At 43.1% G+C, this 25,715-nt stretch overlaps 2 protein-coding genes across 6 annotated transcripts in view; both read right to left on the bottom strand.

Annotated features, from left to right (window-relative positions):
• Positions 1-954: 954 nt before the first annotated feature.
• LOC124290703 (probable methyltransferase-like protein 24) lies at positions 955-18,556 on the bottom strand. Of its 4 annotated transcripts, none has more exons than XM_046727507.1 (8): positions 18,461-18,556; positions 15,766-15,891; positions 10,701-10,859; positions 6,997-7,064; positions 6,142-6,270; positions 4,734-4,808; positions 3,936-4,077; positions 955-1,307 (listed from the first exon to the last, which is right to left on the bottom strand). In XM_046727507.1, exons 2-8 carry the CDS (start codon positions 15,847-15,849, stop codon positions 996-998), a joined length of 969 nt encoding a protein of 322 aa, XP_046583463.1. In that variant the 5' UTR covers positions 15,850-15,891; positions 18,461-18,556; the 3' UTR covers positions 955-995. The 4 variants fall into 4 exon arrangements, with proteins under 4 accessions (XP_046583463.1, XP_046583461.1, XP_046583462.1 ...); XM_046727505.1 differs by lacking the exon at positions 18,461-18,556 and adding an exon at positions 18,198-18,432; XM_046727506.1 differs by lacking the exon at positions 18,461-18,556 and adding an exon at positions 17,873-18,070.
• A 4,255-nt stretch (positions 18,557-22,811) lies between these two features.
• LOC124290678 overlaps positions 22,812-25,715 on the bottom strand; it is a 39,636-nt gene continuing 36,732 nt past the window's right edge. The window contains exons 2-3 of one of the 2 annotated variants that reach the window (XM_046727475.1): positions 23,934-24,089; positions 22,812-23,090 (exon numbers count right to left, since the gene is read on the bottom strand). In XM_046727475.1, coding sequence (XP_046583431.1) covers positions 22,960-23,090; positions 23,934-24,089 — 287 coding nt within the window. In that variant the 3' untranslated portion in view covers positions 22,812-22,959. The remainder of the gene's footprint in view (positions 23,091-23,933; positions 24,090-25,715) is intronic. The other variant, XM_046727474.1, reaches the window with a different exon arrangement.

The raw sequence follows: 25,715 nt of genomic DNA, 5'->3' as shown, positions 1-25,715 counted from the left end.
CGGCCGTGATATTGCTGGAATATTGCTAAAAGGGCCCAAAAACGCACTCACTCACTACTATGACTTTATAAATCACTATCACATAGTGATGATACCAGATGGTTGCGAAAAGGGGTATGAAACACCTCTAACCCCGGTGGCACCAGTCGAAATGGCTAGTCAGTTGTTCACCTGAAAAAATACAGGAACGTTTAGTTGAAGTCCAGGTAGGAGATGTATCGGACATAATCTTTGTCACTGATGTGTGATGTCTGGGAATGTCCACCCGACGCTTGGAAGCTTTACTGAAGCTATGACTGATGTAACCTTGATCGAACAACTTCAGAGCAAGAGTCAAATAAATGACGCTCTACGAAACATTGGCTAAAAGAGCATAGTGCATACATAAGGGACCGTTCACAAGTATGGCTCGGGGGTATGATGATTTTTATGGAGAGGCTTGTACAATGTGAATGACAAAAACACACACACACACACACACACACACACACACACACACACACACACACACACACACCATTGATGTACAAAATAAGTGACAACCCCCAACCCCCGCATGTCATGTACAAAATCAATGAGAGGGGATTATGATTTTAAGGGGGAGTCACCCATTTTGTTCTCGGGAGGTAGGGGGGTCAGCAATTTTGTACATATGTACTAGGGGATGGTCAGCAATTTTGTACATAAAAATATTACAGATTTCTGCTTAAAACTTATAGGAGGGGGAAGGGGGCATTGTTTTGTATATGAAATGCAAAGGGGGTCTCTTACTTTGTATGTTAATTGTTTTGGGGGGGGTGGGGTGGGGGTGGGGATGTCATTCACATTTTACATGCTTCTGCATAAAAATCATCATCAGCCACCCTTTGCCATAAATGGACGGCCCCTAACATACCACTGTGTTGCATGTCTAAGTACCCAGGCACAGTCGTCTATGAATATTGTACACAATCAGAAAATAACTTCGTTTATTCACAACAGGTTACACCTGACACTCACTTATCGTTATTCACATTTATATTTACATAATGAACCTCATAACACGCTGTTCTGACGATGCTGAATGTACGGCTCTTTAGATTTTTTAATGGATTTTTGTGTGCGTAAAACTTTCGGAATCCACTATCATGCAAGTCAACGAGAACATCAAGGAAAGCCACTCCCATGTCTTTGGTTTTAAACTCTCCGTCAAAGTGGAACTCCACCAACAATTGTTTTACACGTGACAAGTCACGTGACCTGATCATGTGACGTAAACTCTCCCATTCCGCTCCTTCCACGTCCATCTTCAGGACGTCGATGGTCCTCTGCACAATGTAGAGAAAAACATTATTCCACAGGATTATCCTGACAGCATTAATAGTAAAGGCAAGATAGTATTATGGATGACAACTTTTTTATTCTAATATGATGCAACCTTTCGGTACAGATCCTTATACCGTTGTCACGGTTACCTTTGTTCATTCGGGCGCAGTGGGGTAGCTTAATGGTTAAAGCGTTCGCTCGTCGCACCGAAGACGACCCGGTTTCGATTCCCCACATAGGAACCATGATATTGCTAAAAGCGGCGTAAAACCATACTCACCGACTCACTAATTGTTGGGGTCACCAGTGTTTGGCGTAAAACGTAACTCACTCACTCACCTTTGTTCATTCCTGCCTGTTGATACTCCATTTCTTACCCCAGTCATTGAGCCAATATATTTCAAGAAAGTTTATATTTTTTCTTGTTATGATTTCACAAACTGTTTCAGGAATGATTGATGGTTAAAGAGGTACAATCGGATAAAAACGTTCTATAATTTTAGTGACTGAGTAAGTTTAGTTTTACGTCGCACTCAGTAATATTCCAACTATATGGCGGCGGTGTGTAAATAATCGGATCTGGACCAGACAATCCTGGGATCAACAGCATGAACATCGATCTACGCAATTGGGAACCGATGACATGTGTCAACCAAGTCAGTGGGCCTGACCACCCGATCCCGTTAGTTGCCTCGACAAGCATGGGTTACTGAAGAAAATAGTTCTTACCCGGATCTTCACGGGTTCTATAATTATAAATTACATGAATACAAAGTGTTCTACATGTTGCCTCTGAGTACTATAGGTAAACAGGAAATACCCAATCGTAAAGTTTGTCTTATTTTTGTATCTATGCAAGACCATCCCAAGTGATACGAAAAGACATATAAATTACACGAAGCTGAGCAAAGTATGCTCTTGATTTGTGCAACCCTTGTTACGTGAATATCCTTTAACACCTGAGGTCCAATTTGTGTTAATTATGAACTACCGGGCACAAGAAAGTTATCACCAACTTCACTTGACCAAAAAATAGAAACAATGAGTGAGTTTAGTTTTACGCCGCACTCAGCAATATTCCAGCTGTATGGCGGCGGTGTGTAAATAATCGGATCTGGACCAGACAATCCAGGGATCAACAGCATGAACATCGATCTACGCAATTGGGAACCGATGACATGTTAGTTAGTAAGTCGCCTCGACAAGCATGGGTTACTGAAGATCAATTCTAACCCGCATCTTCACGGGTAGAAACAAAGACGTATGTGAGAGTTACGATAATTAGTTGACAAATAGAAATATTTTTCCAATAGTTTGACTGAACATTCATTGTAATGCTGGTCTTGCATTTGCTGCAAGTCATAAATAAAGAGTCAAGGGGTCAAAATTGAAAATTAAACAAATCAGAGTTGATTACACAAGTGATGAGACAGGAGTCGGGGGACACATCATCAATAGCGAGTGTGACCACCATGGGCATCCATTCACGCCAACACACGTCTCCTCATTGACGTCGTCAGTCGGTGGATGACGTCAGCAGGAATCCTGTTCCATAAGTCCAAGAGAGTCTGTTCAAGTTCCTGTCGGTTCGCCGGAGGTGGTACACGCTGTCTCAGCTGACGGGCAAGATGATCCCAGAGATGTTCAATGGGGTTCATGTCTGGAGAACGCGCTGGCCAAGGCAATACGTTGACGTTAACGTTGTACAGGTATTCTCGAACTGGAAGGTGACTCCTCTTGGCCGTTGTCGAATAAGGGGCACCATAAAAAGTCTCAACACTTCATCGCTGTATCGCTGGGCGATTTCCTCGGATGATAACCAGTCTTGTTCTCTGGCCACAAATGCCGCCCGATATTATGACGCCTCCTCCATCGAACGGATGAGCTTCCTCTACGCTGACATCGTTTCTGAACCGACTTAACCGACTTTCATCTGTAAAGAGCACTCTCTCACAGTTCGTGCCCTTTGCAGTCTGCGTTGACGATGTAGGCGAGTCAAGGCCATTCCGCGGAAGGGGCGGTAAGCTCGTATACCAGCCACACCAAGTCGTCGAAGGACTGTTCGTCTGTTGCTGGCGTGTCCTAGTGCGTGTCTGGAGGTGGATCTGCCGGATGTAGCGGTCTTCGGCCAGTGTCGTGACTCTTGGTCCTCCCAATCTTGGGCGGTCTTGGGTTTGGCCTGTTTGTTGGTAGCGATTTATCAATTTGCTGGTGATAGCCTGACAGCAGTTGAAGGTTCTTGCCAGCTGACGTTGTGAAGCCGCCATATTGGCCATACCGGTCACCATGTCTCGTTGCGCATGCGTAAGTCTTGGCATATTCGTGGTGGTTTTATAGTGACGCATATTTGCTCTGTCCAACATCGGTATTTATGCCACAATCATAATTACGTTTTCCACGTTTTACAAAATACACGATTCGTACCAAGTTTACCTAGAGCTGCCTTGTCATCGGGACCATCTTGCGTTTTGGCGAATATTTTCTGCTTGAGTTCAAACCTGTACCAGCGTTTTCGTTTTTTTATACAATTACTTCAAACTTTCTTTTGCCCGGTAGTTTATATGCTACAAACACATGATCCAAATATGGCACCTCAGTATATGCAATTGAAGTATCTGAGCAACACATACCCCAGTGTGGTCAAGCATCGCCATGATAGACTGTAGTGTCATCAGATGCCACCCTGAGCGCTTTATATAAGTGTCCTCGCCGCCGATACCAAGCTGAGAAAAATGTACAGACTGGGAACGCCTGTGGATTGATTCCCGCATACTGTAACAAGCAATCATCGCATATATCATCCTCAATAATCTTCAGGGAATACGTTCTGACAGCTCTCCACTAGTACCCTGGATGTATCTACTGCTCGGCCCGATAATTTTATTACATCCCTTTGCTGGCTTTTTATCCAATCAGGTGTCTACGCTGGGAGGTTGAGCGTACCAATCACAAGGCTTCTATCATAACTCACTTTCGCTTCTTTTATCTAACCAATTAAACTTGTCAACACAATTTTTGCAGAGGTACTCTGAAAGAGGTAGGAGTTCTTGCATATATTTAAGATTTCAGACCTGTCAATTTGTCAATTTGCGGCTGCGACTGCTATCATTGTTGACACTGGCAAGCTCGGTTGTAACGGCTTATATGATTGGCTACTGTGAGAATGTGGACCCAGCAAAGGGTGGTAATAAAATTATCGGGCCGAGTCGTAGATGCATCCAGGGTACCAGAGGAGATTTATGGGAACGTATTCCCTGGATATTATCGAGGATGCACACATATATACACACAAGACACACAAAGAAATAAGTTAACTGATCTATAGTGCACCAGCCACATACAAACAAAAATACATACACCAGCATTATTCGTTATAACACTAGGATAACAGTTTGCATAAGCATGGAGTATAGAGGGCTGGAACCAACCTTGGATCAAACGCATACACTTCGCACCCATACAGCTTCGCTATGTCATCGTCAAATGTGAAGTCGTGGTTGATGCTGAAAATATATGTAGTTTCTTAGGCGTTTATACAATTTATGGACATACGAAAACACAAGGTTACAGTCACCCAAAAGCATCACCAACACCAAAAGAGGAGTAATAGGAGACATATTTCACTTAAACAAATAAAACACTCGCTATGGTTTTCACTTACATGAAAGTGAAGCGGGACATGGTTTTCACTTACATGAAAGTGTAACAAGACATGGTTTTCACGCACACAAAAGTAGCACCAAAGATAACATTCTCATACTCATAAGTACCACAATTGAAAGGTTTCACTTACATAAATGTGTCTAACGATGTAGGCTTCGCTTACATAACAGTGTCACAAGAGATGGCTTTCGCTTACATAAAAGTGTCACTAGAGAAGGCTTTCACTTACATAAATGTGTCTAACGATGTAGGCTTCGCTTACGTAACAGTGTCACAAGAGATGGCTTTCGCTTACATAAAAGTGTCAGGAGAGAAGGCTTTCACTTACATAAATGTGTCTAACGATGTAGGCTTTGCTTACATAACAGTGTCACAAGAGATGGCTTTCGCTTACATAAAAGTGTCAGGAGAGAAGGCTTTCACTTACATAAATGTGTCTAACGATGTAGGCTTCGCTTACATAACAGTGTCACAAGAGATGGCTTTCGCTTACATAAAAGTGTCACTAGAGAAGGCTTTCACTTACATAAATGTGTCTAACGATGTAGGCTTCGCTTATATAACAGTGTCACAAGAGATGGCTTTCGCTTACATAAAAGTGTCACTAGAGAAGGCTTTCACTTACATAAATGTGTCTAACGATGTAGGCTTCGCTTATATAACAGTGTCACAAGAGATGGCTTTCGCTTACATAAAAGTGTCACCGGAGAAGGCTTTCACCTACATGAAAGTGTCATCGGAGTGGGCTTTCACTTACATAAAAGTGTCACCAGCAATAGCTTTCACTCAAATAAAAGAGTCACCAGAGATAGCTTTCACTTACGTAAAAGAGACATATGGGACGGGTTTCACTTACTTAAAGGAATCACCAGAGATGAGTTTCTCTTACTGAAAGGCAAAAGCAAAGATGGGTTGCACTTCGGTGAGACACAAGATATGGGTTTCACTTAAACAAAGGAATCAACAGATTTCCTTCTTATAAAGGAGACAAAAGGGAAGTGTATCATTCACATAAAGGCGTCATGAGGGACAGGTTGGTCTTAGACAGAGACGCCAGAGACAGGTAACACTCACATACAGGATTTACAAGAGACAGGTTACATTTACATAAAGGAGACAGCACAGGCAGGTTTCAGTTAATAAAAGGAGACACGTGAGAGAAGTTGTACAAACCCAAAGCTGTACACAAGACACGGATTCCCTGGTCTGTAGGGTTCGTCATCACAGACCTCCCAGCCGCCATCACCGACCCTTCCCATCCGGAACTTCCGGTGACACAGGATGTTGATATTGTCGATGTAACTGAAATATAGTTAGTTATTGAATGGCTTCTGATGTTTGTCATCTTTAAGTTAGCACATCGTGACTGCATAGCGTTTGCATCTGCTGCAGTATATAGCCAATGAATATTTTATCATTATTATTGGAGTGAGTGAGTGAGTTTAGTTTTACGCCGCACTCAGCAATATTCCAGCTGTATGGCGGTTATTATTGGATATGTATATAGCGCTCATATCCACGCAACTAGTACATGCTCAAGGCGCTGGTATTTTTCCCTCGGTCATTGGATGTCAATCTCAACAGCACATCGTATTATCAATGTCAACTCCCCGGGGAGCAGACAACTCTTGCAGCCACTAGACGCACCGAGTTATTGCGGCTGTCTCATCCTTACGATGTATCCATTCACAGCTGGGTGGACTGGGACACATAGTCACAGTACTTTGTCCATGTTTACTGCACGTTGCTGTACCCGCTGTGCTAGCCCACTGATATACCATGCCGCAGTGAAGCATGAACACCCCATTCAGACACATTATACTGACTCCGAGCCGACCAGTCCTTGTTGTACCCATTAATGCCAAGCGCCAGGCAGGGACCAACAAGTACCATATTTTAACGTCTTTTGGTATGACGCGGTCGGGGATCGAACCCGCGACCTTCCGCTCTCCGGGCGGACGCTCTAACCTCTACACCACAGAGGCGGTCCAATGAAAAGGCAGACAGGCAGATCCCCTGTAGGTTTACCTGTGATACGTCATTGTCATCTGCTGAGGCGACATCTGGCGGAGGTCTTCCTTCGTGGGCAGGTCCAACTGTTAGAGTAAAGAGTCGATGTCGAGTAAGCAGTGTGTGAAATAGTTCCCAGTCGGGCTAGCTATGCCTGAAAGTTACTTGATCACAAAATAATTCACTTGACCGAAACTTATAAGTTATAACTTAACAAGTCGGAGAGAGTGATATATTCACAAAATGACCCCATGAAAATTCACTAGCCAGTCGGGCCAGTGACTGTGGAGATTTACTGGCCCGACTGGATTTTTACTAGCCACGGGCCAGTGTCTATTTCGCACACTGCGAGTAAGGGGTACATGGGTGACGATACCAGTTAGGGATACGGGTGGCTGTACGTATAGATGTATGTCTCGCTCTCTAAGTCTGTGTGTGTGAGTGTGTGAGTGATTGAGCGTGTGATGAAGTGAGAACTTGCAACGAAGCTTAACAACATAAAAGTGTGGACCCACCCACTGCGAATACTATGATGGAAAATAGGCAAACGTTATGTAAAATTGTTTTGGGCACTAACCATTTGTGACTAGATGACGTAGTCAGTTTTAGTCAACGACCAAGTAAATGAAACGTGCCAAAAGCCATGTCAAGCAATTACAAGAACAATGGAGTTAAAAACACAGTCCACCAATTAACTGTGACTCATCATTAACTGCCGGGGCGGTGGGGTAGCCTAGTGGTTAAAGCATCCGCTCGTCACGCCGAAGACGTGGGTTCGATTCCCCACGTGGATACATTGTATGAAGTCCATTTCTGGGGCTCCTTTCACGAAGCAACCTTTACTAAGATTAACCTTAACCCCGATTCTTTAACATTGCACTAAGGTTACCTTAGTGACTTACGATCACCTTAGTGCTTTGTGAAAGGAGGCCCTGGTGTCGATATTTTCCGCCGTGATATTGCTAGAATATTGCTAAAAGCGGCGTAAAACCATACTCACTCATTCACTTCCAGTTATTTTTCATAACAACTTCACAGAGATAAATTTGTTAAATGTCTTGAATCAAATTTGATTTGGTCTTCCAGTTGATATCATGATACATGATATCAACAATCGCAATTATTTCGAAGCATCATTAAAATGTTGGTTCAGACGCAGGCTGTAGTAAGGATGTTCTAACACCGCTATCAAGCAGGTAATAGTAGTAGGTTAGACAACAGGTTAAAGCAAATATTTACAATTAGCTCCTAATGGGATATCTACATCTAATCACAGCCGTCGTGTCTTTGCGAGGATTAAATTTATTTTAAAATATATAAAAATATGAGATGACCCCCGACTCGAAGTGCTTCACAATACAATATATAATGACTATATAATGTACTATGAAGTGTTTGGAGTCGGGGGTCATCTCAAAAACAATATTTTTGAAATCTTTATTCCTCGCAAAGACACGAGAGCCTGTACATCTAATGTCACGTTGCGATATATATACTGAGTCAAAAAAGAAACTTCACATTCTTTCTTCAGGGCACTATAAAAGAACAAGAGATGGTAAGATGGTTAAATTGTTATTATTTCATTGCTGAGATCTGTGTGATGTACTCGGTACACTGACAGTGCCATAATCAGTTCCATTAGGCTACACCGCCGTTCCAAAACATGGGTATACAGAATGTCAAGTCACAAGAATAAAAATGCGAAATTTCTCAGTTCAACATCGTGTATGGCCGCCCCGCGCATTCACCACTGCCAAGCACCGTCTCCTCATCGACTGCCTGATGCTTGTGAACACGTGGTTGGGGATTCTGCGCCATTGCTCTTGCAAGGCAGCGCCAAGTTCCTGCAAATTCTGAGGTTGGTTCCTAAGACCACGAAGCCCTCTCCCAAGTGCATCCCAAACGTGCTCTATAGGATTAAGGTCAGGGGACCTCGATGGCCAGTCCATGACGTTGATTCCAGTGTTTTGAAGGAAATTTCGTGTCAACATCGCGGTATGCGGCCGAGCATTATCATGCTGGAACTTTAGACCTGGGCCATGAACCGCCATGAAAGGAACGAGTTCAGGGGTGAGCACCTGGTCGCGGTAAGCAGCAGCTGTGAGGATTCCACGGATGACCAGAAGTCGGGAACGGTTGTTCCCACAGAAAGCACCCCACACCATGCAACTTCCGCCCCCGAATCTGTCGACTTCCTGTACACAACATTGGGCATACCGTTCACGACGTCGTCTCCAGACTCTATGCCTGCCGTCCGCGAATCTGAGGGTAACCCTGGATTCATCGCTAAAGACGACTCGATTCCAGTCTCTCTGGGTCCATCGGAGGTGACGATGGGCCCATAGCAGACGTTGACGTTGATGAAACGGCGTCAATATTGGCCCACGATATGGACGTCGGGAATGGAGATTGGCAGCCCGCAACCGATTTCGAATGGTCTGTGAGGACAGTCGACCTCTAAACATCTCAGCCCTGGTTCCTGTAGCCGGCAGAAATCTGTCACGTAGGTGACGTAGGACGATTTGACGGTCTTCTGCTCGTGACGTCACACGTGGACGACCCGACCTTGGGCGATCAGAAGTGGCGCCAGTTTGTTGTAGACGACCTCGCAAGTCATACACAGTACAACGGCTGCATCCCATTGCTCTTGCGACGTCAATAACTGATCTTCCCGCTTGCACCATGCCAACGGCACGTTCACGTTGCACATTTGACAATCGTGGCATTTCAAGTACCGTTAGAACTGTGGTTTAAAAGTGTTTTTTCAATTCTTGAGGCAAATGCAAACACGTGCATATGAAGAAACCTCGTTGCGAAGATCTCGTGATCGACTGCACGTGCAAAACCTGATTTGGCACTAACATCATTTGCACGACGAATTGCTGGGTTTGAGTGGGTTTTGCTAACGTTTTTCTAGAGTCGAAAGATAGGGATCCCATTTCGGATACATAGATGTATCATCAGAAAAAAATTATTCATTATTTTTCAAATTACATTTTGTGAAGTTTCTTTTTTGACTCAGTATACATTCTATAGATATTCCAATAAGTCCTCAAATACATATCTGCAGGAAATGAATGACCGCAATCAGAATTTACTGGAAATGTTGTACTTCATGGCATCATGTTTGTTTGTTGTTTAACGACGCACTCAGCAATATTCCAGCTATATGGCAGCAGTCTGTAAATGATCGAGTCTGCACCAGTCTGAACTGGGATACCATAACGTGTGTCAATCAAGTCAGCAGGCCTGACCACCCGATCCTGTTAGTCACCTCTTATGACAAGCATAGGTTACTGAAAACCAATTCTACCCCGGATCTTCACGGGTCTCATGCACAGCAAAAATAACTGAGTTTCCGTTCTTGCGGAAACCTAATGGATACTGGGTAATGTAGGTTTCCGCTAGGTTTCAGTATCCGGAAACAGACAATGCGATATATATAGTATATTTATCTTTGTCATCACAGACAGATGATGTCATATAAAAATCACGTGATTTCTGGGAAACCCACTCACATTATATGATAATCATGGGTACAATGTGTGAAGCCAATTTCTGGTGTCCCCCGCCGTGATTTTGCTTGAATACTGCTAAAGGTTAACTTAAGCAATTATAGATATTTAGCTCCTAATGAAATATCTACATCTATGTTCAGTTTTTTTACACGGTTCCTGTATTTACAAAGACTCTTTTTACTACATAATATTTCCAGTACTTACCAGACCATATTTTCGTAGTCCAGCAAGTACATTCGTGTCGTTGAATGTTACAAGTCGGGAAAGCCACTTTGAGGACTCGGCTGTTGTCGGGTGTTTCCGCCTGGATTGGTATCTCGTGTGTGGGTATGGCCCAGCGACTGCCGCCAGCAAACGGTGGGTCTGGTGACAAAGCAACATTAATATGTACCGCATATATAAGCCTACAGTGTGTGAATGAGTATGGTTTTACGCCACTTTTAATAATATTCCAGCGGGGAACATCAGCAATGGGCTTCACACATTATACACACGTAGGAAATCGAAGCCGGGTCCTCAGCGTGACCATTAGGGTACGCTACCGTCCCCCATTTTATCTTATACATGGTCATATGACCAACAGTCTGTTAAGTTTACATTATATAAGGCGGCGGGAATGTTGCAGTCCTTTCACATTCAACAACCTTTCCAAGCTACGCAACCACCAGCTCACCCATTCTTCAAACAGAACATTTAAGAGGCAGCCCGTGCACCCTTTTAACACACTGTTGTTCCATTAACTCAACATTGCTGTACATTCCGTTCACCCATTGATGAAACACAACATTTACTCAGCAACCCGTTCATCCATCCATCAAACGGGACATTTACTCAGCAACCCGATCATCCATCCATCAAACGGGACATTTACTCAGCAACCCATCCATCAAACACAGCATTTACTCAGCAACCTGTTCACCCATTCATGAAACAGAACATTTACTCAACAACCCGTTCATCCATCCATCAAACGGAACATTTACTCGGCAACCCGATCATCCATTCAGCAAACAGAACATTTACTCAGCAACCCGGTCACCAATCCTTCAAACAGAACATTTACTCAGCAAGCAGCTCACCCATCCATCAAATAGGACATTTACTCAGCAACCCGATCATCCATTGATGAAACAGAACATTTACTCATCAACACGTTCATCCATCCCTCAAACACAGCATTTACTCAGCAACCCGATCATCCATTATGAAACAGAACATTTACTCAGTAACACGCTCATCCATTCATCAAACAGAACATTTACTCAGCAACCCGATCATCCATTCATCAAACAGAACTTTTACTCAGCAACCCGTTCACCCATTCATCAAATAGAACATTTACTCAGCAACCCGATCATCCATCCATCAAACAGAACATTTACTCAGCAACCCGATCATCCATCCATCAAACAGAACATTTACTCAGCAACACGTTCATCCATTCATAAAACAGAACATTTACTCAGCAACCCGATCACCCATTCATCAAACAGAACATTTACTCAGCAACACGCCCATCCATCCATCAAACAGAACATTTACTCAGCAACACGTTCATCCATTCATAAAACAGAACATTTACTCAGCAACCCGCATCATCCATTCATCAAATAGAACATCAAACAGAACATTTACTCAGCAACCCGATCATCCATTCATCAAACAGAACATTTACTCAGCAACACGTTCATCCATTCATCAAACGCAGCATTTACTCAGCAACCCGATCATCCATTATGAAACAGAACATTTACTCAGCAACCCAATCATCCATTCATCAAACAGAACATTTACTCAGCAACCCAATCATCCATTCATCAAACAGAACATTTACTCAGCAACCCGTTCACCCATTCATCAAACAGAACATTTACTCAGCAACCCGATCATCCATTCATCAAACAGAACATTTACTCAGCAACCCGCTCATCCATTCATCAAACAGAACATTTACTCAGCAACCCGATCATCCATTCATCAAACAGAACATTTACTCAGCAACCCGATCATCCATCCTTCAAACAGAACATTTACTCAGCAACCCGATCATCCATCCTTCAAACAGAACATTTACTCAGCAACCCGATCATCCATTCATCAAACGGAACATTTACTCAGCAACACGTTCATCCATTCATCAAACAGAACATTTACTCAGCAACCCGATCATCCATCCATCAAACAGAACATTTACTCAGCAACCCGATCATCCATCCATCAAACAGAACATTTACTCAGCAACCCGTTCATCCATTCATCAAACAGAACATTTACTCAGCAACCCGATCATCCATCCATCAAACAGAACATTTACTCAGCAACCCGATCATCCATTCATCAAACAGAACATTTACTCAGCAACACGTTCATCCATCCATCAAACAGAACATTTACTCAGCAACCCGATCACCCATCCATCAAACAGAACATTTACTCAGTAACACGCTCATCCATCCATCAAACAGAACATTTACTCAGCAACACGTTCATCCATCCATAAAACAGAACATTTACTCAGCAACCCGTTCACCCATCCATCAAACAGAACATTTACTCTGCAACCCGTTCATCCATTCATAAAACAGAACATTTACTCAGCAACCCGATCATCCATCCATCAAACAGAACATTTACTCAGCAACCCTCTCACCAATTCTTCAAACAGAACATTTACTCAGCAAAGCGATCATCCATCCATCTAACAGAACATTTACCCAGCAACCCGCTAACCCATCCATCAAACACAGCATTTACTAAGTAACACGCTCATCCATTCATGAAACGGAACATTTACTCAGCAACCCGATCATACATTCATGAAACAGAACATTTACTCAGCAACCCGCTCAGCCATTCATCAAATAGAACATTTACTCAGCAACCCGATCAGCCATTCATCAAATAGAACATTTACTCAGTAACACGTTCATCCATCCATCAAACAGGACATTTACTCAGCAACCCGATCATCCATCCATCAAACAGAACATTTACTCAGCAACACGTTCATCCATCCATTAGACGGAACATTTACTCAGCAACCCGATCATCCATTCATCAAACAGAACATTTACTCAGCAACCCGATCACCCATTCATATAACAGAACATTTACTCAGCAACCCGATCATCCATTCATCAAACGGAACATTTAATCAGGAACCCGATCATCCATTCATCAAACAGAACATTTACTCAGCAACCCGATCATCCATTCATCAAACAGAACATTTACTCAGCAACCCGTTCATCCATCCATCAAACGGAACCACTAATCAGCAACCCGATCATCCATCCATCAAACAGAACATTTATTCAACAACCCTCTCACCAATTCTTCAAACAGAACATTTACTCAGCAACGCGATCACCCATCCATCAAACAGAATATTTACTCAGCATCCCGCTTACCCATTCATCAAATAGACCATTTAGTCAGTAACACGCTCACCCATCCATCAAACACAGTATTTACTCAGCAACCCGTTCACCCATTCATGAAACAGAACATTTACTCAGCAACCCGATCATCCATTCATGAACAGAACATTTAGTCAGCAGCCCGATCATCCATTCATCAAACAGAACATTTACTCAGCAACCCAATCATCCATTCAGCAAACGGAACATTTACTCTGCAACCCGATCATCCATCCTTCAAACAGAACATTTACTCAGCAAACCGCTCATCCATCCATCAAACGGAATATTTACTCAGCAACCCGATCATCCATCCATCAAACAGAACATTTACTCAGCAACCCGATCATCCATCCTTCAAATATAACATTTAGTCAGCAGGCCGTTCACCCATCCATCAAACAGAATATTTACTCAGCAACCCGCTTACCCATTCATCAAATAGATCATTTAGTCAGCGACACGCTCACCCATCCATCAAACACAGTATTTACTCAGCAACCCGTTCACCCATTCATGAAACAGAACATTTACTCAGCAGCCCGCTCATCCATTCATCAAACAGAACATTTACTCAGCAACACGTTCATCCATTCATCAAATGGAACATTTAATCAGCAGCCCGATCATCCATCCATCAAACAAAACATTTACTCAGCAACCCGAACAGCCATTCATCAAACAGAACATTTACTCAGCAACCCGCTCAGCCATTCATCAAATAGAACATTTACTCAGCAACCCGCTCAGCCATTCATCAAACAGAACATTTACTCAGTAACACGTTCATCCATCCATCAAACAGGACATTTACTCAGCAACCAGTTCATCCATCCATCAAACAGAACTTTTACTCAGCAACACGTTCATCCATCCATTAAACGGAACATTTACTCAGCAACCCGATCATCCATCATCAAACAGAACATTTACTCAGCAACCCGATCATCCATTCATCAAACAGAACATTTACTCAGATCATCCAACCCGAATATTTACTCAGCAACCCGATCACCCATTCATCAAACAGAACATTTAGTCAGTAACACGATCATCCATCCATCAAACAGAACATTTACTCAGCAACCCGTTCACCCATTCATCAAACAGAACATTTACTCAGCATTTACTCAGCAACCCGATCATCCATTCATCAAACAGAACATTTACTCAGCAACCCGATCATCCATTCATGAAACAGAACATTTACTCAGCAACCCGATCATCCATTCAACAAACAGAACATTTACTCAGCAACCCGATCATCCATCCTTCAAACAGAACATTTACTCAGCAACCCGTTCACTCATCCATCAAACGGAATATTTACTCAGCAACCCGATCATCCATCCATCAAACAGAACATTTACTCAGCAACCCGATCATCCATTCATCAAACAGAACATTTACTCAGCAACCCGCTCACCCATTCATCAAACATAACATTTAGTCAGCAGCCCGCTCATCCATTCATCAAACAGAACATTTACTCAGCAACCCGATCACCCATCCATCAAATAGAACATTTACTCAGCAACACGTTCATCCATTCATCAAACAGAACATTTACTCAGCAACCCGCTCATCCATTCATCAAACAGAACATTTACTCAGCAACCCGCTCACCCATTCATCAAACAGAACATTTAGTCTGCAGCCCGCTCACCCAATCGGCACCACATTTAACACACTGTTGTTAACTCCACATTGCTGAACCACCCGCTTACACGTACATCAGAACACTTAAACAACAACCCGGTGACCAACTCGTCTGATAAAACATCTCCACAACCATCCATCCAACACCCACCACCCGGCTAGTTACTCTGTATCCACCACTCGATGCTTACCGCAGGCGTTTCCAGAAAGATCACGGCCGTCCCTGTCAGCACCACCACCATCACGACCACGACTTTACAGCCACCTTGCCTCATGGTGTCACGTGTTGTGTGCCAGACAACGTGGAGGCGGCTTTACTGTAAGTACAGAGTCATGACAGTGTCATTCACAGACATCTATAGTCAACCCAGACTGACAGTTTACTCTAGTAACACATGATCTATTTGATTGACATTTTAGAAGTTAAACAGAAAGGTATGATACTTTATGGATAACAACTTCTTTTTTATATTATAATGCGACGTTTCGGTATAGAGTCACACTTATGCGTATAACTGAAAGTGACGCTGAACCAGGTACACACTTGGAGGTGGTTTAAATATATATGTTAATAACTGAAGGAGACGCTCAACCAGGTGAAGCTTAAACAGGTAAATGCTTGAAAGTGGCGCTTAAATTAGCACATTTGTGAAGGTGGCGTCAGTAAATACTTCAAGGAGATACTGAAACAGGTAAAGCTTTGAAGGTGATAATCAATCAGGTAGAATAGGTTTAAAGGTAGGCAAATGCATAAAAGGTGAACAGGTTAACACGTAAAGATGGCCAAGTCTTATTTTGCAGGGATAGCCTGCTCAGAACTCAGAACTATTTAAGACTAGAGAGCTGCACGAACTATGATGAATTAACTTTAACGAGCTTCAACCAACCGTGAAATGACTAGACATAAAAGGATATGTGCATTAGTTTGTGTGAAGCTTTTTTCAAATTTACCATGCTAGTTTCCAGCTGGCGACGTTCATTCCAGACTACGCTTAAATGGTATTTTTTTACCAAGTTCTAAACTGAAACTCTGGCACATAAACACATACACATTCCTGATTTTAGGGCAGTAATTTCCACGTGTCTTCGACGTGACGAACCAACGGTTTAACCACTAGGCTACCCCACCGCCCCAGCAATAGTGGAATACACCGTGGAATGCACCAATGGTGCTTGTTAGAAAACAACCCTGTCACAACCACTGTCACTTTCTCTGTCTGGTGAACGACGCTCAGAAAGGATTGGGCCGGTGGGGTAGCCTAATGGTTAAAGCATTCGCTCGTCACGCCGAAGACCTGGGTTCGATTCCCCACATGGGTACAATGTGTGAAGCCCGTTACTGGTGTCCCCCGCCGTGACATAGCTGGACTATTGCTAAAAGTGGCGTAAAGCCATAATCATTCACTCTGATAGGATGGATGAAAAGTCATGATCCCTAATGGCACGTCCTCAGAAAATTATTAAACGGTGGGGAAAACCTAAAATATGTTGACGAGACTGTAACTACTTGATACTACAATCTTGTGTTAATTGTGCTCATTTTATCATGACAGCGTTGTGTTTAAATGGAAATACATATAGAAGTGGTTACATTCAGTTGTAGCTGAAGGGGATGTAGCGATATCATAATGAAGCGAGAAGAGTTGTGAATGTGTTTCGTGGTGAAATGTATTATGTATGCATTATTCTGTGGAAATAAAGATAGAAAAAATGATTCCTTATATGTTACTGACTACATCTTAAGTAGAATGTATCGAGAAGAGTGTATTATGTATGCATTATTCTGTGGAAATAAAGATTGTAAAAATGATTCGAGAAGAGTGTGGGTCAGGATTACAACAATGTATTATCTGACTCTGCCAGGAACGCGGCATGCGTAAATACAAACGAGAATCTATTTCAGAAATCAAAATGCATCATTCATGTCAGAAGAATCACTATGTACCATCCGCCACACAATAATCACCATGTATCATCAATCAAAGTGTATCTTCTTCAACAAAACAGATATTATGAATCATTCACCAAACATGAAGAAAACAATCCACACAACAGTCGTTAGGGGCGATTACCTAACGTTACTTGCTGATACAACGACTCAGTTTAATATTTTATAAAACCCCCACCCCTACCCCCACACCCCCGCCAAAAAATATGAAAATATATAATTAAATGAATAAAAAAACTACACTTGATCTCTGCTATTTGTCAGTTAAATAGGTTAAAATTCAAGATAAAGGCCAGGATTCATTTATGTTGTTGCAAAACTTCCTAAATTTCAAACCAAAACCATCTTACCTTTCAGTTAAGCATCTGGTCTTTGGGTCGCTATTTACACAATGTAAACACGTATGTGGTATCTCTTTATAAGTGCGGTTTAGAGCCCACTGAACCGCCGTGACATTCAACCTTCAATACAATTTCCGCATATACTACAGTATGCACATAATGGAGATGGGACATTCCAGTAGTACTGTGTCAGCTTGGAGCTATGTTTCATTTCACGCATGGCAAAAAAGTAACGCTTGTTCGTTACACTCGCGTATAATGCTACACTTTTCAAACCAGCCAGAGTCAGAAATAGTTACTGCTTTCGACTGTTATATAAAAATTCTCAACTTACCACATGGCAACTGTATATGACATAATCTGTTTAAAGGCGACGTACAACGCCTGCAGCAGTTGGAGGCCCAGTGCGGGCTACGACACAGTGAGCGTGCACACGGGTCTAGGAAGAGAGAGTATTTCCTTTGGCGCTTGTAATGAAGGCTTGTTCGCAGAGCTCCATGCAATTTGAGCTATTTTGGTTTCTTGAAGTTTTTCGAAGCTGGAAAAGTATTCAACGATGTTATGCTAAGGATATTTCCTTGGTACTCAAAAACTTACCATTTACCTCTTCAGCTCGTGCCCGCGCACAATATATCTTCATTACTGTAAACAAGAGTGAAACGCACAAGTATGCGGAAACGCTATGTAAACAGCCATCAGGACTAACAGTATGTCCGGGTCCTCGTACATCAAGATGCATCAGCAGATAATTGGTTGTATTGTACTTCTCGCCTGGCAGGTTCTCTACGTGGCATTACTGGCGTGTTTTTGAAGTATACTGAGTACACGCGAAACAACAACAATTGTGATATATAGGTATTTTGGGACAGGTCTTAAACTTTTAATTTAAGTATGGCTTGTTTCATTGCTGTTGTTAATGCTTCATTTGTATCTTCAGGTTATAAATCTATGGCTTCCAGGGCATTAGCAGAGTGCTCGGAAGTTAGGACGTTTTAGTTGTGGGTTGTTCGTACCTCTATGCTGCGAAGGAATTAATGATCGGGTTTAACACTGTAAGGGCGACGTGAGTTTCGGATATTTATTACTTCGTACAAACCCAAGAACACGCGTGTGGTACAAACAATTAAAAGCAATTGATATGATACAATAGCTCCTCAGTTATCAGGACAGTTGCGTTTTCTCAAATACCGTCGAGATAAACTAGGTCCCGGATATTTGAATTCCTTGTCAGCTGGCCAGAGTTACTTATCACAATTCTTCGAAGACAAAAAAGAAATGTACATGTAGTGGTCCCCACACACACACACACACACACACACACACACACACACACACACACACACACACACACACACACACACACACACACACACACATACACACACACACACACACACACACACACATCACACACACACCATGAAATACAAACACACACAAAATAAATCATAAAAATCACACAACCTATCCAGTCGTCGAATTTACATTACATTTATTACTTGGAAAATAATCCTGACTACAACTTAAGTGGATGCAAGCCAATTGTAACATTTCACATGTACTTGTACCAATGTATATATTGAAACTTACTATGCATTCCTGTTATACTATGAAATATGGTAAATAAAATAAATCATCCAGTTAGAAGTTCGAAAAGATTTCTAGAAATGATGATTTAAACTGTATTTCCTGTTTCGCGTAAAACAATGTCCAGTTAGCGAGTTTTCCGGATATTTAGGACCCGGTGAACTTTGGTTCGCAGTAAATAAGCAGCATGCCTATTATTTTGGACAATGAATGTTTTAATTCCAACAGTATGAGGCCATAGACAACAGGCGCTCTCAACCATGACATTTTCCATCTCAAGTATTCTCACGCCGAAGTGAGTGAGTGAGTTCAGTTATACGCCGCACTCAGCAGTATTCCAGCAATATGGCGGCGGTTCACGCCGAAGACATGGGTACAATGTGTGAAGCCCATTTCTGGTGTCTCCCGCCGTGATATTGCTTAAAGTGGCGTAAAACCATACTCACTCTTCTATATGCTTGATGATGAGAAGACAAGGTCGATATGTAGCAAATGTACTTTGCATCTGTTGTTTGTGTTTTAGTGTAATCATGCGATTCCAACCTTACTCGCATACCAATTGAATAAATACCACAAACTCCCTGGACAATTGTTTACTGTCAGCTATTCCCTCAACTCTCATACATAATAAACCATTCTCCCATTCACTCTTAAATATTATCTCAACATTTCCCATATATTCTCACAAACATTGTAGTTTACTCGCTCAACCATTTTCACAAGCTCCCTTAAGCTCTCTGAACCACTCTCACATACTCTCTGATCCAGCCTCACATACTCTCTGAACCACTCTCAAATACTCTCTGAACCACTCTCACATACTCTCTGAACCACTCTCGTATACTCTCTGATCCAGCCTCGCATACTCTCTGATCCAGCCTCGCATACTCTCTGAACCACTCTCGCATACTCTCTGAACCACTCTCACATACTCTCTGAACCACTCTCACACACTCTCTGAACCACTTTCACACACTCTCTGAACCATTCTCACACACTCTCTGAACCACTCTCACATATTCTCTGATCCAGCCTCACATACTCTCAGAACCACTCTCGCATACTCTCTGAACCACTCTCACACTCTCTGATCCAGCGTCACATACTCTCTGAACCACTCTCACATACTCTCTGATCCAGCCTCACATACTCTCTGAACGACTCTCGCATACTCTCTGAATCACTCTCGCATACTCTCTGAACCACTCTCGCATACTCTCTGAACCACTCTCGTATACTCTCTGATCCAGCCTCGCATACTCTCTGATCCAGCCTCGCATACTCTCTGAACCACTCTCGCATACTCTCTGAACCACTCTCACATACTCTCTGAACCACTCTCACATACTCTCTGAACCACTCTCACATACTCTCTGAACCACTCTCACATACTCTCTGAACCATCCACACATACTCTCTGATCCACTCATATACAGTATGCTCCACGGCTACACGAGAAGCTGGAGATATGTTCCACACTCGACAAAACATATACATGCACACACTGCCTATGTCGTAAACATCACTTTACGATGAACAGCGGGGAGAATGGGATGTTTGTGTGTATCACGTTCCGCTAGTTTGTTTGTGTGCTTCGTGTATGGTAATTACTTCCTGGGAAGATTTGGGCGTCGACCGTGGACGTCCAACGTTGTTTCTTTTGCTGCCTGTCACGTGATCCCGATTAGTCCACATTCTCTCTCTAATGACTTCTGCAGCTCGGCTCTGGGTAGTATGACTAAAATGGTACTATGACGTCACCTCTGTTGGTATTTCATGGAAGTGTCAGTTAAATCTAAACATGCTCTGTTAACGTGATGGAATGAGACGTGTGAATCTGCTTTCAGAGTTTACCTCTCCATCATAGACATGTAATTACAGCAGGCACTTTACAACTCAAAGAAGTTGTCATTCAAAGCAGCTATAAAATACAGATTATTTCATGGCCTCCAGACCGCCTCCGTGGTGTAGTGGTTAGAGCGTCTGCCTGGAGAGCGGAAGGTCGCGGGTTCGATCCCCGACCGCGTCATACCAAAAAGACGTTAAAAGATGGTACTTGTTGGTCCCTGCCTGGCGCTCGGCATTAATGGGTACAACAAGGACTGGTCGGCCCGGAGTCAGTATAATGTGTCTGAGTGGGGTATTCATGCTCCACTGTGGCATGGTATCTCAGTGGGCTAGCACTATAAAACCAGCTTAAGTCTGGGCTAGTACAAGCAGCCGCACATACACATACACACGCATGCACGTCGTCATATGAGCGAAATATTCTCAAGCACGACGTAAAACCCAATTTCACCTCACCTCACCTCACCTCATGGCCTCCAAACGTCCCTATAATTCATATTTACATATTACCATATTACCAATACGGTAATACTTGGGTGTAATAATCTTTTTGTCATATTTATGATGTCATTCTGATGAAAATGTGTTTGAGAAATGATTCCACTTGCTAACCTAACCGTGAAAACCGCGTGTCAGTAGACAGTAGATCAGTGTCAGTAGATCGACTCCATCTACGATCTAGCACCGCATGACTCTGCATGTATGTTCACACACACAACCTCTATGTGAAAGTTTGAGCATATGGGCGATGTTTCCTACTTTTTAGAGGTGATTGCTTTATCGAAATAGGGTAATTGTAGTTAGTGAGTGAATTTAGTTTCACGCCGCTTATAGCAATATTTCAGCAATATCACGTCGGGGACACCAGAAATGGGCTTCACACATTCTACTAATGAGGGGAATCGAACCCGGGCCTTCATCGTGATGAGCGAACCCTGTAACCGCTAAGCTATTCCACCGCCAAGGAAAAATTGTAAGAGTGTGAGCGAGCTGATTCCCTGGAATAGTATTCCGGCTATAACCCGTGAAGATCCAGGTTAGAAGTGGTCTTCAGTCACCCATACTTGTCGTAAGAAGCGAATAACGGGATCGAGTGGTCAGGATCGCTGACTTGGCTGACACATGTCATCGGTTCCCAGTTGCGTAAATATATGCTCATGCTTTTGATCACTGTATTGTCTGGTCCAGACTCGATTATTTACAGACCGGCGCCATATAGCTGGAATATTGCTGAGTGCGGCGTTAAACACCGAACCAACCAACCAACTATTCCGGTTACATCAAGGTGAGTCAACTTTCGGTGAGAGGGAAACGATGCGATGCCCTCACGAGCAACGGTTCCATCCAAGCCGAAGAAGGAACGCAACTCTGTAGAGGTAATTGCGATGTATCGCTTTCACCCGACATATTTTAATACAAAACACCCCATCTTACTGTTTCTTTTCTTGACGTTACTATAATTTATTTTTCAGGTTGTCCTTGAAATGAAAAAATGTGACTTCACCAATTTTACTGAAACAGAACATTTTTATTTGCCTTTGTAATATTCGCTTAGAGAAAAGCTGCATACAAGGCTATGTGGCACATACAAATTATATACATCAAGAAAAATCTAAATATTGAATGATAACTCGGTATTGACTCAAGATTACACTTTCCTGCTACATTTGCATTGTATTACATTCATCGGAGTTGCAGAAGCACCAGCTATCTCCCCTTGAGTCGGTCATGCAGCCGGACGTCGGTAGGGGGCGCGGCATCCAGAATCCACTGGAGCATCCACGGTAAATGACTGTAATCCAAAATAATATAGTGCTTAAAAGTTAATCAGACGAGTCTTCGGCGTGACGAGCGAACGAATTTTCTAGTTTATTGGATATATGTGTGATGTTGTACAGCCTGGTCCGTTTCAGAAAGCGAGCGTAAATTTTAGACGATCCTATCTTCTACACTTATACATAGATAGACGACAGAAAACACCATGAAACGGAAACGCCATTTTGTTGTGGCTGCACATAGTTGAGTGAGTGAGTATGGTTTTAGGCCGCTTTTAGCAATATTCCAGCAATATCGCGGCGGGGACGAACCAGATATGGGCTTCACTCATTGTATCCATGAGGGGAATCGAACCCGGGTCTTCGGCGTGATGGGCGAACGCTTTAACCACTGGGCAACCCCACCGTCCAAAATAGTTAACGGAGGGTTTGTAAAGTCCGCAGAATACATATATTGAGTAAAAAGGATAGAAAATAGGAGTGAGTGAGTTTAGTTTTACGCCGCACTCAGCAATATTCCAGCCATATGGCGGCGGTCTGTAAATAATAGAGTCTGGAACAGACAATCCAGTGGTCAACAGCATGAGCATCGATCTGCGCAATTGGGGACTGATGACATGTGTCAACCGAGTCAGCGAGCCTGACCACCCGATTCCCGTTATTCGCCTCTTAAGACAAGCATGGGTTACTGAAGATCAATATTCTTCACGGGTACACTGGTTCCCAGGCTGAGCGCTGCGTTAAACAGCAAACAAAAAACTGGTTCCCCAAGATCAGTGACCCAGCCGTGCCTGCTATCCAACAGGTCAAACTTCCCCCTGCTGTACACAGTGTATTGGTTATAAGTGACGTGTACTCACCTCCGGGGTGCCAGATATGTGTTCGGACAAAGCACAATTCAGGACACTCGATGCTTGTCACTCTTTCGTAGAAGAGGTCGCCGTTCGCGGGACAATTGCCGTTAGATCCGGCCCCGCTGTTGCAGTCGAAACATCGGATATTCTGGGCTGGGACAACTGAAAAATAAAAATAATGATGTGATGTTAACCTTAATAATTACCGATTGGAACTACATACATATACTAGCCACATAAAGAAACTGTGCATTGTCAAAATATTATCCCAGTTGATAAGTACGATAACAATGTCAAAGGTACATATAAACTTTAATGGAGGGATCATGAGAACATAAGTCGGGAGAATTTCAATTGAAAAGTCAATCACAATGACGTCACGAGTCCACAAGCGGGACAGGGGTCAAACGACCATGTCACAAGCTCAATAACGGGTATGTTCACCATCGGCATTGAGAACAGCAGTGCATCGACGACGCATAGAGCCTATCAAACGTGCAAGGAAGGCTTGTGGGATGTCACGCCAGATTCTCTCAAGTGCTGTTGCAAGGTCAAGGACGTTATCTGGCGGATCCATCTCGTCCCAAACATGCTCTATCGGGGAGAGATCCGGTGAATTTGCAGGCCAAGGCAGTAAGTCAACGCTGTGGTGTTGCAAGAAATCCATAGCAACCCTTGCCGTATGAGGGCGGGCATTGTCCTGTTGGAATGTTAACCCAGGGCCATGACGTTGCAGAAAAGGAATTGCCACAGGTCGAAGAATCTGATCCCTGTAGCCCACACCAGTTAAGTTGCCCTGAACAATCACCAAAAGAGTTCTTTGGCGTGCTGTTATTCCACCCCAAATCATCACGGAGCCACCACCAAAGCGATTCCTCTCCAAGACACAGGCCTGTGCATAACGTTCTCCCACGCGTCTATAGGCACGTTGACGTCCATCACTATGGGAAATGTAAAACCTGGACTCATCTGTAAAAACAACATTTCTCCATCAAAACAAGGGTCTGCGGACATGATTTCGGCACAACATTCGGCGAGCTTGTCGATGACGTTGTGTCAGGATAGGCCGTATGGCGGGACGTCGTGGTCTGATCCCGTGATGACGTAAACGTTGTCGAACTGTGTTGGGGTGGATACGGCGAAGTCCTGGGATGGTTCGGGCAGTCATCACTGTAGTCTGAAACCTGTGGCGAAGATGTGTCACCCTTATCCATCTGTCCTGTCTTGGCGTTGTTACACGTGGACGTCCAGAACGTGGCCGATCGATGACGTCATTTGTGTTCTGGTAGCGTCTCACCAGTGCAGAAATGGTGTTCCGGTGGCAGTGGAAATGTGCAGCCACTTGTCATTGAGACATTCCCCCCACGGACCATCCCAATGGCATCATGACGTTGTGCAGACGTGAGCCTTAGCATGCTATGCGTTTCAATAGCCGTATAATTTTTTGAACGATCGCAAGGGCAGGGGTTGAGCTTTCCAAAGTGACAGTATTGTGTGGCATTCATTTGCTCTGTTTCTCTTTCCCGGAATGCACGTGCAACAACGTATTGCACGTCTCAAGGACGAACCCACTGACGTCACGGAACGTGGCACGAGCATGCATGTTGGATACATGTCACTAATCTCTGAGTTTAAATCCTTATGTGTCCACACAGGTTTGATAAATTTAGATTTTAAATTTTTGTATGCACAGTTTCTTTATGTGCCTAGTATATTTACATGCATGCAACTTCAAGATTTGACAATATTATTGTTCTTTGGGCTGGAGGCCTAATGTACCGAAGAGAT

This window comes from Haliotis rubra, unplaced genomic scaffold (assembly GCF_003918875.1).
Source record: "Haliotis rubra isolate DU_JTF1 unplaced genomic scaffold, ASM391887v1 Scf470, whole genome shotgun sequence".
NCBI lineage: Eukaryota > Metazoa > Mollusca > Gastropoda > Lepetellida > Haliotidae > Haliotis > Haliotis rubra.
The sequence above is the reverse complement of the archived record's forward strand: the minus strand, read 5'-3'. Positions and strand labels throughout refer to the sequence as shown.